Source organism: Sus scrofa, chromosome 4 (genome assembly GCF_000003025.6).
Source record: "Sus scrofa isolate TJ Tabasco breed Duroc chromosome 4, Sscrofa11.1, whole genome shotgun sequence".
Classification (NCBI taxonomy): domain Eukaryota; kingdom Metazoa; phylum Chordata; class Mammalia; order Artiodactyla; family Suidae; genus Sus; species Sus scrofa.
This window is the reverse complement of record NC_010446.5, coordinates 33,237,762-33,253,423: the sequence shown is the minus strand read 5'-3', so window position 1 is coordinate 33,253,423 and position 15,662 is coordinate 33,237,762. Positions and strand designations below refer to the sequence as shown.

The 15,662-nt window shown below is 32.8% G+C and overlaps 1 protein-coding gene across 1 annotated transcript in view; it reads left to right on the top strand.

Annotated features, from left to right (window-relative positions):
* RIMS2 (regulating synaptic membrane exocytosis 2) overlaps positions 1 to 15,662 on the top strand; it is a 613,799-nt gene that overhangs the window by 359,990 nt on the left and 238,147 nt on the right. Inside the window, 1 exon segment of the mRNA XM_021090597.1 lies at positions 14,468 to 14,536. Within this exon segment, the coding sequence (XP_020946256.1) occupies positions 14,468 to 14,536 (69 nt within the window).

Here is a 15,662-nt window from a genome sequence, read left to right as displayed (position 1 = left end):
TTACTTTTTTCAGGTATTATGGCCTCCCCCTTTTCCCTACTGCAGTATTTTGTGGCATGATAGTTCATACATTCCTTTAAATTTCTAGTGTATATTCAGGTGATAATCTCCTTATCTTTCAATTAATTAGAAGAATTGAGTTAATTTGTATTCTGCTAACTTGTGATGATTTCTACATTTATAGTTTTCATTGAGTGAGAATATCAAAATAACTTGTCCTTTATAAATTTTCAAAGTTTTTTTCTTCCAAAAAGATAATCAATTTTAAAATATGCTTTTTCCAAAATCAGGAATTCCAATATGAATAATGCTTTTCTAAGATCCCTTCAGTTTCAGTTCATTAGTTTATTCTTGCATTCCAAATTTCTATGTGTAACAATTATCTCTTATATTACATAGTATGTTATATGGCCACATGGTATAAAATAGAAATAATAACCATTAGGATACAGGGCAGGCCTATTATTAATTTTTTATTTTGTGTACCTTCTCTTACTAATATGTGCTTCTCTCTTAGCCTGTAATTATTTGATTTAATCAAAGTTTCTACAAACATATTTATAACTTGAGCTTTTACTAATTTAGTTACAATGCATTTTCCTTTGTTATTTTATTCTGAACTAGTATGTCCTTTTAAATTTTTAAATGAAAATGTTAAACTACAGTCTGTAATGTAAAGCAGAAATTAGATTTTAATGTCCCTTTAGCATATAAAGATTTTAAAATATATTTTTGACATTTTAACATTTTTTTTCCAGATAAAGCCTTATGTTCATATAATTCAGGTAAATTTTAGCATGCACAGTGTTTAATGCATGTATTCATATGCTCAGTTTAATTGGTTTGTTGTTTTGTGCTTTGTCTGGCTATTCTGCATATGTTAAATTCCTAAACAAAATGTCACTAACTTCCTTTTCCTATTTGTAGAACTTTTCCAGTATCTTCATTTTATAATTTTGGTATTAAAAATCATTTGTTGACGTTCCCGTTGTGGCTCAGTGGGTTAAGAACCTGACTAGTATACATGAGGATGTGGGTTCAATCCCTGGCCTCACTCCATGGGCTAAGGATCCAGCGTTCCCATGAGCTGTGGTGTAGGTCACAGTTGCAGCTCAGATCCACCATTGCGGTGGCTGTGCATAGGCCGACAACTGCAGCCCCAATTTGACCCCTAGCCTGGGAACTTCCATATGCCACAAATGCAGCCCTTAAAAAAAAAAAAATTCTTGAAATATAGTGATCAATGATTTCAGTGCCTCTAATCTTGTCTCATTTAATATATTATTTCATCAGTGAACTATGTTTCAGTATACATTGTGTTATGTATGTTATGTGCACCATTTCTGAACTTTTGAATTTATATGAATGTAATTTTCACTTGAGGGACAGTGTTAAAAATTCTCAGTATGTCGCATTAAAACATAATTAAAACTGCACTATTTGCTATAGTTTCCATCATTTTAGCCATTTTGTCATGTCTTTCAAGGAAACTGAATAGATTTAGTTTTATTACTTCAATGTATTATGACCTTTAAGTTCACACATGCACAGAGTAGTATATGTCAATATACTTCAACTGATGTTTTTAAACTGATGATTGGAACTTCCCTTGTTTTTAGCAGTTTTAGTAAGGTAAATATTTTAAAATAATTTAGTCTAATGAACTTTTATATTTTAAAAAATTATCTTCTTGAATAATATTAAGAAGAGATTATTTTAAAACCCCAGGAATAGCACACTGAAGTTGAGGAAAGCTACCACTTACAACTAAAATTGAATAAAAGGGACTGGACTTTCCTCACCTCGTCTAACAACAATACAAATGGAGAAATGCCTGAATAACATTGAATAATATTGGGTAACTGGCAACTAAGGGCAGTAATTACTAAGAGAAGGGAAACAAATGAGTTGAACCCTAAAATTCCCCTTACCTACCAATCTTAAAGAGAGTTTCCTGCACACAGCATGGGGGGAGATACCCAGTGCAACCTATGCACTCTCTGAGTTACAGGGAAATAAAGTTCAATTGAGGGAGACCAAGACTAGAGTCAACAGGACAGACTACTAGAAAGGAGAGGACTGTGCAGAGAGAGAACACAAAGATCCACAGAGAGTCATCGCAAGTGTTCAGCTAAATATTGATCATGAATGAATGGAGGAATATACCCAACGGTGGTGAAAGAACCACCTGAAAGGATTAGAGGTAATGGTGTCTGAGAATAGTGTCTTTTTTTTTTTTTTTTTCAGTGAGTCAGGAAACATCAAGTTTATGGGACATTGTGTTGAGTATGCAGAAATTTGTGAACTCGGTAGTGGAGAATAACTCTAGACTGAACATTGTATCACACTAAAAATTTTAAAGCAAGAAGTGAAAAGACCAAAGCATTTCTAAATATGACAACTCCATGCAGAAGAAAGCTTAAGAAAACTTATGGGAATAGGAAAATATCCAACATATTGCAGTGTAACATTCACAATGGCTGGCCTCTAACTAAAAATTGCCATGTATGCAGAAAAGAAAAAAAAGACCCTTTAAAAAGGTTGTGAATTAATCAAAACTAAACAAGAATTAGTATAGATATTATAATTAGTAGATATAGATATAGACAGTTATAGAAATATATTCCTTATGTTCAGAATATAAGGAGAGACATGGAAGATATAAATGGAACCAATATAAACATCTTGAAATGAAAAACTATGACATCTGAAATGAGAATATACTAAATGGCATTGATGACAAACATTCATCAATGTTTTAATAACATTACATTACATTACATTAAAACAATGTTTTAATAACATTAGTGAACATGAAGATACAACAATGGAAATTATGCAAAGTGAAGCATAAATAGAAAAGAGAAGTTGAAAAAATAACAGAGCATCTGTGGACTGTGGACAACTGGAAGCTGCCTAATACACACATAATTTAAGTCCCTGTAGGCAAGGAGAAGGGAAAGGAGAAAAATATTTGAAGACATAATGGCTGAAAATTGTCCAAATTTGATGAAAACCATAAAACCACATATCTAGGAAGCTCACTGAACTCCAAGCACAAGAAACATTAAATAATATACCAAAGCATATTAAATTATTTAAAACCAATAACAAGTGGAAGATCTTATAGCATCCAGAGAAAACAAACTCATTACATAACTAAATAAAGGTAAAGATAACTGCTAATTTTTCATTGGGAAGAGTGCAGGTACTCAAAAATATTATCAATCTAGAATTTATACCCATTCGTATTTCTTTCAAAATGAAGGCAAAATACTTTTTCAAACAAAAAACGACTAAAAGGTCTCATCACTACAAAACATGTATTATAACAAATGTTAAAGGATGTCCTTCAAGCAGAAGAATAATGATATCAAGTAGAGATATAGAATATAGGTGTGTAAAAGAATGAGGAATACCCAAAATAGTAACTTCATGGGTAAATATATAAGATTTTTTCATATTATTTAAATACCTTTAAATGTAATTGACTTTTAAAGTGAATATCAATATTGTATAGGGTTTGTAATATATGTTAAAGTGAAATATATGACAACAGCAGCACAAAGGTTAGGAGAAGAAAAACAAAAGCATATAACTAGTGTTTTTATACTAACTATATAATAAGTAGTATTTGAATTGAAAGAAGATTGTAACAAGTTAAATATGTACAGTTAAGCCCTCAAACCACAAAACAAAGGGTTATAGCTAATAACAGAAAAGAGAAAATGGACCATAACAATACTTATTTTATCCAAAAGAAAACAGAGAAAGAGTAAAAATGGAATAAAGAACAGATAGAACAAATAGAAAATAAATAGCGAGTTGATGAAAACTAAAACCAAAATGAAACAAAACTAAGAAGGAATTGACTATGGTGCTTTGAAAATCTCAGCAAAACTGACCAAGAGAAAAGACAAATTATTGAAATGCATTGGAAATCACTACCAGTTTAACTGAAATTAAAAAGATTACTATAGGAATACTTTGAGGAATCACATAGGAATATAATGAACATCTTTATGCTGTGAAATTAAACAATGTAGATGAAATAGGCAAATTTCTAGAGAGTCAAAAGTTACAGAAACTGATCCAAAATATCTGAATAAACTTGTAGCATGTAAAGACACTGAACCAATAATGAATATCTTCCCCCATACACAAAAAAGCCTCAGCTTTGTAGCTTCACCAATGATGAATTCAGTGAATTTTGTGGTATGTAGAAAAAGAAATTCCAATCCTTCTAAAATTCCTTGAGCGTAAAACAGAAGGAAATATTCTCCAGTGAGTTCCATAAGGCTAATATTATCCTAATACCACAGCTAGAAAAACATATCACGAGACAACTACAGATAAATATCTGAGTATAAACATAGAAATCCTCAATAAAAGATTAGTAAATAAAATCTAGCAATATGTAAAAAATCATACATTGTAACCAAGAAGGATTTATTCCAGTAATGTAAAGTTGGCTTACTAAAAATCAATTCAACATATCAATAGAAAAAAAGGACAAAACCCATGTAATCATATGAAGAGATAAAAAAGCTATGACAGAGTCCAACATCCATTCTCAATAAAAGCTCTCAGCAAAGTTGGAAAAGGGGGGAACTTCCTCAGTCTGATAAAGACAACCTACAAAGTTGCTGGCACAATTTTTAATTGTAAAAGACTGAATTCCTTTCCCTTAACTGGGAACTAGGCAAGGGTGTCTGTTCTTACCACTTTAGTTCAGCAGTGCACTGGAGACTCTAAGGTAGTCAGGCAAGAAAAATAAATAAAAGGCATTCAGAATGGAACAGAAGAAGTGAAACTTTTTATTCACTGATGACATGATTCTGTATGTAGAAAATTGTAAAGAATTCACAGAAAACTACCAAAACTAATAAACAATATCATCAAAGTCCCAAGATACTTGAGCAATATACAAAATCAATTGTATTTTATGTACTAGTATTATATATACTAATATTTTGAAAAGGAAATTTAAAATATTTTCATTGAAAATAGAAAAAATTTAAAATACTTGTGATTAAATTTTAAAAACAAGTGCAAAAGTGCATAGTAAGGAAATCAAAAAATTGCTGAAAATATTAATGGACAGTTTACATAAATTGAGAGATATTTCACATTTATGGATTGGAAGACTCAATATTAAAATGTAAATTCTCCCCCAGATTCATCTACAGTTCAATATAATCCATATCAAAATCTAAGCAGGATTTTTTACTGAAATTAAAAGCTAATCTTAAAATTTATATAGAAATGCATAGGATTCAAAAGAGCCAAAAAAGTCTGGCACTTCCTGATTTTAAAACTATAGTTAAGTAATTGTAATATTACAGAGCTGGCATAATGATAAACCTAGAAATAAAGGGAACCTAATTCAGAATTTTGAAGTAAGAGTAAGCCCTTATATTCATGGTGACTTGATTTTCAGCAGAGGTAACAAGGCAATCCAGTGGAAAAAGAATCATCTTTTTAACTAATAGTTTAGGAACAATTGAATATCCACATGTTAAAAAGATTATCTTATACCTACACCATGCACAAAAAAATTAACTTAAAAATGGATCATAGACCTAACTATGAGCTAAGAATATAAAACTCTTAGATAAAAAACATAGAAGAGAATCTATATTACCTTGGGTTATGAAATTTATTTTTTACACCAAAAGCACAATCAATAGAAGAATGAAGAAATAAATTGGACTTCATAAAAATATTAAATGTTTGGTTTCAAAACATCATTAAGAAAGTAAAAAGATAAGCCACTAACTGGGAGAAAATGTTTTCAAATTATATGTTTGACAAAGGTCTTGTGCCCACAATATATAAAGAACTCTTAAAATTCAATATCAGAAGATAAATAATACAGTCAAAATGTAGGCAAAAAATTTGAATTGTGATTTCACGGTTGAGGATGTATGGATGACAAATAAGCACATGGAAGGATGCTTAAAATCATTATTTGTGAAATGGAAATTATAACCATATTATTAGTTCATATACACTAGAATCAATATAATAAAAATGGATAATACAAATTTTGGCAAGGATATTGAGAAGCTGGAACCCTAATATATTTACTGCTGGAAATGTGGAATGATATAGTTCTTTGGAAAACAGTTTGGTGGTTTGTTAAAAAATTAAAAATATACTTACCATATGACCTAGCAGTTCACTGACAAGGAGGTGAAATGAAAATGATTATCCATTCAAAGACTTGTGCATGAATGTACAGCATAATGTTCAAAAAGTGGAACGTGGTATCCATACAATCGATTACTATAAATAATAGGGAACAGAGTACCAATACATACAACTTCATGGTTGAACTTAAAAATATGCTAAACAAAGATGCCAGATACAAAAGGGTATATATAGTTTTAAAAATGAACTTCTGTCCACATTTCACACCATTCAAAAGTTAACTCAAAATAGATCAATGTAGGAGTTCCCATCGTGGCGCAGTGGTTAACGAATCCGACTGGGAACCATGAGGTTGCTGGTTCGGTCCCTGCCCTTGCTCAGTGGGTTAATGATCCGGCGTTGCCATGAGCTGTGGTGTAGGTTGCAGATGCGGCTCAGATCCCACGTTGTTGTGGCTCTGGCGTAGGCCAGTGGCTACAGCTCTGATTGGACCCCTAGCCTGGGAACCTCCATATGCCGTGGGAGCGGCCCAAAGAAATAGCAAAAAGACAAAAAAAAAATAAATAAATAAATAAAAATAGAAAATAAAAATACCAAAAAAAAAATAGATCAATGTAAACCTTACAATTATAAAACTCCTACGAGAAAACTTTGTCACCCTTGGTTAGGCAGAAAATTCTTAGGGCATCAAAATTGTGTTCCATTTAATTGGACTTCCTCAAAATGAAAATCTTTTTTTTCTTTAAAGTACGCTATTAATGATAATGAAAAGCCAGGCCATAGGCTGGGTGAAATATTTGCAAATTATATATCTGGTAAAAAATTGATATCCAAAATATACAGAGAACTGTCAAAACTCATCCATAGGAAAAACAACCAATAAAATGTGGACATAAGATATGAAAGATCATTAAAGAAGATATATGGATGGAAAATAAATATATGAAAACATGTTCAACATTAGTCTTTAGGGAAATGTAAATGAAATACCATTAGACACTTTTTAGAATTGCTAAAATGGAGAATTCGCATACGTTGCTTGTGGAAATGTAAAATGTTATAATGTCTTTGGAAAATATTTTGGCAATTTCTAAAAAAAGTTATACATCTACCATATAACCCAGCCATTTCGCTCCTAGGTGTTTACCAAAGTGAAAGTGTGTATCTTTACAACAGCTTGTACACGAATATTTATTTCAAACAACCAAATGACCCAAACAACCCAAATGACCCTCAACTAGGGAATGGAAAAATAATCTGTTGTATAGACAAAAAATGGAATATTACTCACCAATAAAAGAGAATGAACTGTTGATACACACTAATAACATGAATGAAACTCAGAATAATTATACTGAGTGAAAGAAGAGAATCAAAAGGACTATATACTATATTATTCCTTTTATATATAATTCTAAGAATTATGTATAATGTGAAGTAATGCATGAAATATAAAACTAACGCAAGGAAAAAATAATTAAATAGATAAAATTCTGACATTAGGAACAGATTTGGCACAAATAGTGGAGTAAAAGAGGAGATAATTTCATTTAAAGTTGATATTATAAGTTCAATTAAGTTAATGGAATTCCATCTATAAGTATACACCAGTAACTTGGAAAATATGGACACATTATGGACAAATTCCTAGAAAAATACTATTTGTTTAAACTGGGTAAGAAATAAAATTGGAACATTCCTATAACCACAAATATTAGTAATATGTTGAAAGCTAAAGTAAAACTTTTTTAAAGAATAAAACCCTAGATTGGGTCATTTTTTTACAGGTGATTTATACTAAACTTTAACAAGTTATCTAAATCTAATAAAACACTGGCATATAACATACATAAAGGAAGAATATTTCCAAGCTCACCTACAGTAAACATAACTTTTATACCAAGTTTACAAAATCACTCAAGAAAGGAAATTTATTTCCTTTTCTTATTTCCATTTCACTCCTATATTTAGGAAGTTTGCTTTTTTTTTTTTTTTTTTTTTTTTTTGTCTTTTTTGTCTCTTTGCCTTTTCTAGGGCCGCTTCCCGTGGCATATGGAGGTTCCGAGGCTAGGAGTCTAATCGAGCTATAGCCACCACCCTACGCCAGAGCCACAACAATGCAGGATCCAAGCCACGTCTGCGACCCACACCACAGCTCACGGCAATGCCGGATCCTTAACCCACTGAGCAAGGCCAGGGATTGAACCCACAACCTCATGGTTCCTAGTCGGATTCGTTAACCATTGTGCCACGACGGGAACTCCAGGAAGTGTTTTTTTATACTAAAAAAGCTTTTAAAAATAACAAATCATTTCTAAAAGTTTTATAAAAATCTTTTATTGTGATAACAAACATTTACATATTAGCGAAGAAAAACTATGTTCATTTTCAATAATGAATAAAGATAGAATTCAACATAAATTTGTAATCATATCTGTTAGCAAATTATTGGTTAGAAAAAAACTTCTTCAACTTGATAGAATGTCTGTTAAATATCTACAGGAAATCTCTTTATTAATGGCCAGTGATGGAATTATTGTTTATAAAGCCCACACAAGAGAATGATTGTAATGGAGGTCTTAGTTCAATAAGACAAGAATTTAGAATTCAAAGGAGTTAAAAATTCAAATGAAGAAATAAAATTATCATTATTTATAGGTGATATGATTATATACCTCAAACTTTGAAAAAAATCTAAAGACAAAATATGGTTTATCAAGAGGGCAGTATGTACAGTATGTAGGCTTCATATATTAAAATCAGTTGCATTTCTATATGCAAGTATCAAACAGAATAAATACATTTTAAAAGATGTAATCTGCAGTTGTCACAGAGAATATCCAACATGGAGAATAAATCTAATAAAAGTTGTATAAAACTAGCATAGGAAAAGTTTAAAACCATTATTAAAAAATGAAAGAACATTTAAATAAATGGATGTATGCCATAGCTCACTGATTGGAAGACTCAACATTGTAGTCAATTTCCCCATTTGATTTGTAGATTCAGTTCAATTCCAGTCTTATCAGGTATCTTTATGGAAAGTGTATAGCATCTACAGAGACAAGAATAGCTAGAGTGCTTCTTATGAGGATAGGGAGGAGGTAATTCTTTGACGAGATCTCAGCATTTAGTGTATTTAACACAGTGTGCAACTGGCAGGAGAATAAATCGGTAGAATAGGTAGAGATCCTAAAGCAGAATTTTATATATAATAAAACTGTCTTGTGTGAGGATCTGAAGTAACATGTCAGACCAATAGCGGGAAAAAGTCAATTTAATTAAAGAGCTGAAAGAAATTATCCATAAAGAATAAAAAATAGATCAAATTAAATTCTCTCTCTTGCAACATGTAAAAAAAAAATACTGTAGATAGTTTAAGAATTAAATATTATACGTTAAAGTTTAACCAGAAAGCTGAAGCACTAATAGAGGTATGGAGTAAGAAATTTATTATAAAGATTAAACTTTATAAAATTATAGGATAAAGTGGGACTTTTTTGTAAAGTTTGTAAAAGTATGATTAGACAATCTGAGGAAAGTCACTTGGCAAAGACCACAGACGGGACCTAGTGAAAAGTCTGGAGCTGTTCAACCAGCAGTGGCTCTGAGGTCACTATAGGTCATGGATCAGGTTGGGAAGGTACAATGCATGAAAAATAGGAAAATCAAGGAAAACGAGAACGCATGAGGGCAAACTCGAACCTGTGCCTGTCTCTTATTCCCTTTAAACCCTAATTCTGTGGGTGACTGACAGAAGAAGCTGATGTCCTTGTGTGCATCTACCCATGTGCTTGGCACAGGTCTGGAGGAAGGTTTAGGAGGAGAACCAGCAGGAGCTGGAGGAGCATCTAAAATCCTAGATTTGGTTATATCACACCAATTTTAAAAACCAGAAAGATTTGGAAGGGGAAATTTAAAAAAACAATCATAGTAAAAATCTCCTAATAATTTGAACTACACAGTTAACCATCTTGAATTAATAGAACATACTCTCAACAGATAGAGAACATAAATGCTTTTCATCTACAAATGAAAATTTTGCTACTAATTTTAAGTAGTACATTCATATGGTATAAAGATAAGTGTATATAGTAAGAAAATCTTTCATCGCTCTCTTTTTTTTTTTTCCCCCACTTTTTAGGGCCATACCCACGGCATATGGAGGTTCCCAGGCAAGGGGTCTAATTGGAGCTACAGCTGCCAGCCTACGCCACAGCCCCAGCAACACCAGATCCAAGCCGTGTCTGTGACCTACACCACAGCTCACAGCAATGCCGGATCCTTAACCCATTGAGCAAGGCCGGGGATCGAACCCACAACCTCATGGTTCCTAGTCGGATTTGTTTCCGCTGTGCCACATGGAAACTCCCCAATTTTTTAAATATTAGTTCTCCTTCCTTGAATGAACCACTGTCAGCATTTTCTATTTTCTTGCAGAGATATATACTGTGCATACACAAACACATGCATATAAATAACTTTCTAACTTTCTGTACACTCTGCTTTTTATTTTTAATCTCTATTCTTTCAGTAGTTACTATTGAAATTATAATATATATTCTTAACAAAGTAATATTAACATCTCTGCCTTTTACCCCCAAACTATATAAAAACATAAAAATCTGATTTACAACCTCACCTCTACCATTTAATATATTTCTGCCAGAATTTTACCTCGGTTTCCAAATTAGTAGTTGTTATAATTATTGTCATTTTGTTCATAAAGAGTTTGTTTATACTTATCTGAATTTTTACACCTCTCTTTACTCTCCCCCCCCCCCATGCCTTTCTTCTGGGGTAAATTTCTCCATTTTGAAATACACATTTTTAAAAGTTCTTTCAGTGAAGAATCAGAAACAGGCTTTGATCTTCCGAGTATATTTTTATTTCTTCATTCCTAAAAGCTTAGCTAGACATAAATTCTAGAATAACTTTTGGAGTTCCTGTTTTGTGGCACAGTGGTTAACAAATTGGACTAGGAAACATGAGGTGGCGGGTTTGATCTCTGGCCTTGCTCAATGGGTTAAGGATCCGGCATTGCGGTGAGCTGTGGTGTAGGTCGCAGACACGGCTCGGATCCTGCATTGCTGTGACTCTGGTGTAGGGCGGCGGCTACAGCTCCAATTTGACCCCTAGCCTGGGAACCTACATATGCTGCAGGAGCGGCTCTAGAAAAGGCAAAAAGACCAAAAAAAAAAAAAAAAAAAAAAAAAAAAAAGGCATAGAATAACTTTCGTTTTCTTTTAGCACACTGAGAATGTTATTCTAATAACTTATGGTTTCCAAATTTGCAAAAAAGTCTCTCCATTTATTTAAATTTTCTTTAATTTTTAACAGTTGTTAAAATTATGTCTCCCCAAACATATATGTGGACATCCTAACCAGTACCTCCAGATGTGAACTTAGGTGGAAATAGATTCTTTACTGAGGTAATCAAGTTTTTATTTCTGAGGTCATAACTGTAGATCCAAATCCTATGGTTGCTGACCATATAAAAGGGAAATTTAGAAATGGAGATAGACATACACAGAGGCCATACAATCTTTAAGAAATTTAATGGAGAAGACGACTGAATGACTGGAATAACACACCTACAAGTGAAAGAGTGCCAAAGGTAGCGGGCAAATACCAGGAGCCAGAGACAAAGAAGAGTTCTTCCATAGGGACATCAGAATGAGCATGGCACTGCTGACACTCTCATTTTGGACTTTTGCTCTCCAGTACTGTGGCACAATAAATTTCTGTTGTTTTAAGCTGCTCAGTGCACTTTGTTACAACTGCACTTTGTTAAACAGCAGTCACAGGAAACTAATACAGTGGTGGCTTATGGTTTGGGGCATATATGTGTTGCACATTTTTTTGTTAAATGCATTCCTAAGCATTTCATGTGTTTGGATGTTATTATAAATGATTGTGGTTTTGAAAAAAATTTTCTAATTGTTCATTGTTATCCTCTAGAAATATATTTTTTGTTGACTATAAGAACCTTGCTGAGTTGAGTGGTTAGTCTTAAGTTTTTTATAGCTTCCTTAAGATTTTTTAATTTATTTGTTTATGTTATATCTTGCTTTATAATCTGTATGCCTTTCATTTATTTTCCTTGCTGTGTTTTGCTGTCATGCAAGTACAGTGTTAAATAGAAGGGGTTGAAATGGATATTAGTGGGGAATGCAGTCTATATTTCATAATTGTGCTATAAAAGCCTCAGATTCAGTTGGGTCTAAAGCATTGAGACATGGATTTGGAAGGAAAATAGTGAGTTCATGCAGTGTTCAAAAAGATAGGTGTCGTCTATCAAAAACTACCAAAAAGAGGAGTTCCCGTTGTGGCTCAGCAGTGAAAAACCCTACTAGTATCCCTGAAGACATAGATTCAATCCCTAGCCTCTCTCAGTGGGTTAATTTACGGATCTGGTGTTGCCGTGAGCTGTGATGTAGGTCACAGATGCAGCTCAGATCCAGCATTGCTATGGCTATGGCATAGGCCAGCAGCTGCAGCTCCAATTTGACCCCTAGCCTGGGAACTTACATATGCTGCACCTGTGGCCCTAAAAAGACAAACAAAACAAAACAAAACAACAACAAAAAACACCAAAATGAGAAAAACAAGATTGTAGTTCCTGGAAAAACAACTCTCCTTCTCTCAAGAGGGCAGGGATTAAAACAAACAAAAGAAAAAAAGGTGCATGGGGGTGTTTCTAAGAGGTAGTTGCAAATATTGGCAGTCATTCCTAGAATGTTATAACTGCACGTTAAATGTTTTAATTGAATTTTTAACATTGCACACCTTACACAACATGAGCTTCAGTGTTTTATAAATCTTACAAGGAAGGATTTATTTTCTGATAACAGAGTTTAATCTATTTTATGACTAATATGTAGTAGAAGTAGACAGACATATCAAGTCCTCTTTTGAAATAGCAACACTGTCTTCATTTATCATTGAATATTTTCTGATACCAAGGAAGGGGAACATGCTTTAATAAAGGATTCTCTTGTGTAAGGTGTGCTTATTCCTGAGTCACATATAGGAGAAAAGATGTATTAAAAAAACAAGTTATAGGGAGTTCCCCTTGTAGCTCAGTGCTAACGAACCCAACAAGATCCATGAGGATGCCGGTTTGATCCCTGGACTGCTCAGTAAGGATCTGGCATTGCTGTGACCTGCCCTGTAGGTCGAAGATGTGGCTTGGATCTCGTGTTGCTGTGGCTGTGGCATAGGCTAGCAGCTGCAGCTCCAATTCGACCCCTACCCTGGGAACTTCCACATGCCAAGATATGGCCCTAAAAAGCAAAAAAAAAAAAAAAAAAAAAAAATTTAAGGAGTTCCTCTCGTAGCTCAGTGGACTGACTAGGAACATGAGGTTGTGGGTTTGATCCCTGGCCTTGCTCAGTGGGTTAAGGATGTGGCATTGCGGTGAGCTGTGGTGTGGGCCACAGATGTGGCTTGGATCTGGAGTTGCCGTAGCTCTGGCATAGGCCAGAGGCCACAGCTCCGATTAGACCCCTAGCCTGGGAACCTCCATATACTGTGAGTGTGGCCCTAAAAAGAAAAAAAAAAAAAGTTATAACGTTTATTTATATATGTTCTATATTTCATACTTATTGTGAAGACTTAATCTGCTTTAGCCATCAAAGCTCTTCTGAATTCAATTTAAATGCTATTTTTGCCATAGTGTGATTAACAATTTAAAGTTTTGTTGTGATTATTTCTCTCAGGCTTTGTCTTAGAAAACATAACATTTCACAATGTAAATGTGTTTGTAGATAATTCTCATAACTTAGAGCAGCAGAGAAACAGCTAAGGTAATAGTAAAAGAAGGATGTCTTAAATTATGCTTCCTCTCCATAAGTGTGAAAAATGAAGTGAGTATATTTAATTTATTAGTCATGCATATCAGAAAAAGACACTTGAATGCCTTTGAATATAACATATTGTATATATTATGAAATTTACCTAGACCCAGGGGCCTTTGTCTAAAAGCATCTAAAACTGACCTAATTTTGACTCAGCTTTTTGTCCAATAGATTTTATCAATCAGCACTGAATCCCTTACATACATTATTTAATATCATTTCAAGATTTAAGCCATTCAGGGATTTTATCATACATTTCAGGAATAATATTGTCACATAGTGGATTATACATGAAAACAGGTGTTTATGAGCTGCTAATGACTTTTCTTCTCTCTGTGTTCCTTATTCTCAAGTGTTCTATCAAAATCTTTCTTGTTTGTTTTTCCGATTGGTGAAGTTTTTGTTTGTTTTTCCTTAATCAGCATTTTAAATTATTGCTATTGTTTGCTTCATAGGGTCAAAGAGAATAAGTGATAGTGAGGTATCTGACTATGACTGTGATGATGGAATTGGTGTGGTATCAGGTAAGACCTTCACGATTATTTTATAGTAATAAGAAGGAAGTGTAACTCATTAATTACCAGTAAATATGTAGCTAGGTAGGTAGATAGATAGATAGATAAAATATGAGATACAAAGAACTTATCTCTTTATCCCAGCCCCAAAAGAGCCTTATGGAAGTTTAAACTAAAAAATTTAAGTTGCTGGAATACCTATACCAATTGTTATATCAAATATTTTTTCTGAAAGATGTCACATAAGTACTTACCAATTTTCTGTTTATAAGCTACTAAATAATGACTTCACTATAAATTTGAGAAGTGTGAGAAAAGATTAAATAATTTTGACATCGCTAACATACCCAAATATGTCAAATATTTGAATGAACTTTTTGAAATATTTTCCATTGTCTTTACGTTGATTAAGTATGAGGTACAGCTACATTTTGAAATTATGATACTGAAGTTTAAAATATTGCCTCATTTATGGTTAGAAATTTACCTGATGATTTAGTATTTTAGGTAAGTAGCTATTTTTTAATAAATTCTGAAAAAATGTTTCATAAGTATAACCAGTTTTCTCCTGAACAAAACAGGTTTTATTAGAGGTAAGATGTGCTGCAGTTCCATCAATGACTGATAATTTCTGTTGGATAGTTTTGTTAGAGTATTAATCAAATTTCATGCCACCAGTGTACTATGTTTTGAAAATTCAATGACTATCTTTTTTGCACTAGTGTAGTGCTGAACATTTTTTGCACTAAAGGTGAACAATATGGTAGTATATTAATTATTAATATTCATATTTGTTTATTTGTTTCCTATGATCTCTTGCTTGGATGTAACCAGTATTTTTTCCATGCCACTGGTGTGGCCCTAAAAAGACAAAAAGAAATTAAAAAAATTTTTTTCATACTTACATTCCATTCCTTTGTTAATTGAATTTTCAACTTCTCTTTATTAAGTATTTAGTAGCTACATCAGATTTTCTTCATCAAAAATATCTTTATCATGGTGCCATTTTTGGCACATCTCAATTCTTTTATTTTCTATTTCCAAGATGACAAAAAATTGATAATTTTATTATTTTTCATTCTGTTAAAGGAACTGTATCTTTTGATAAAAACACTTTTCAGGAATCATTCGTATT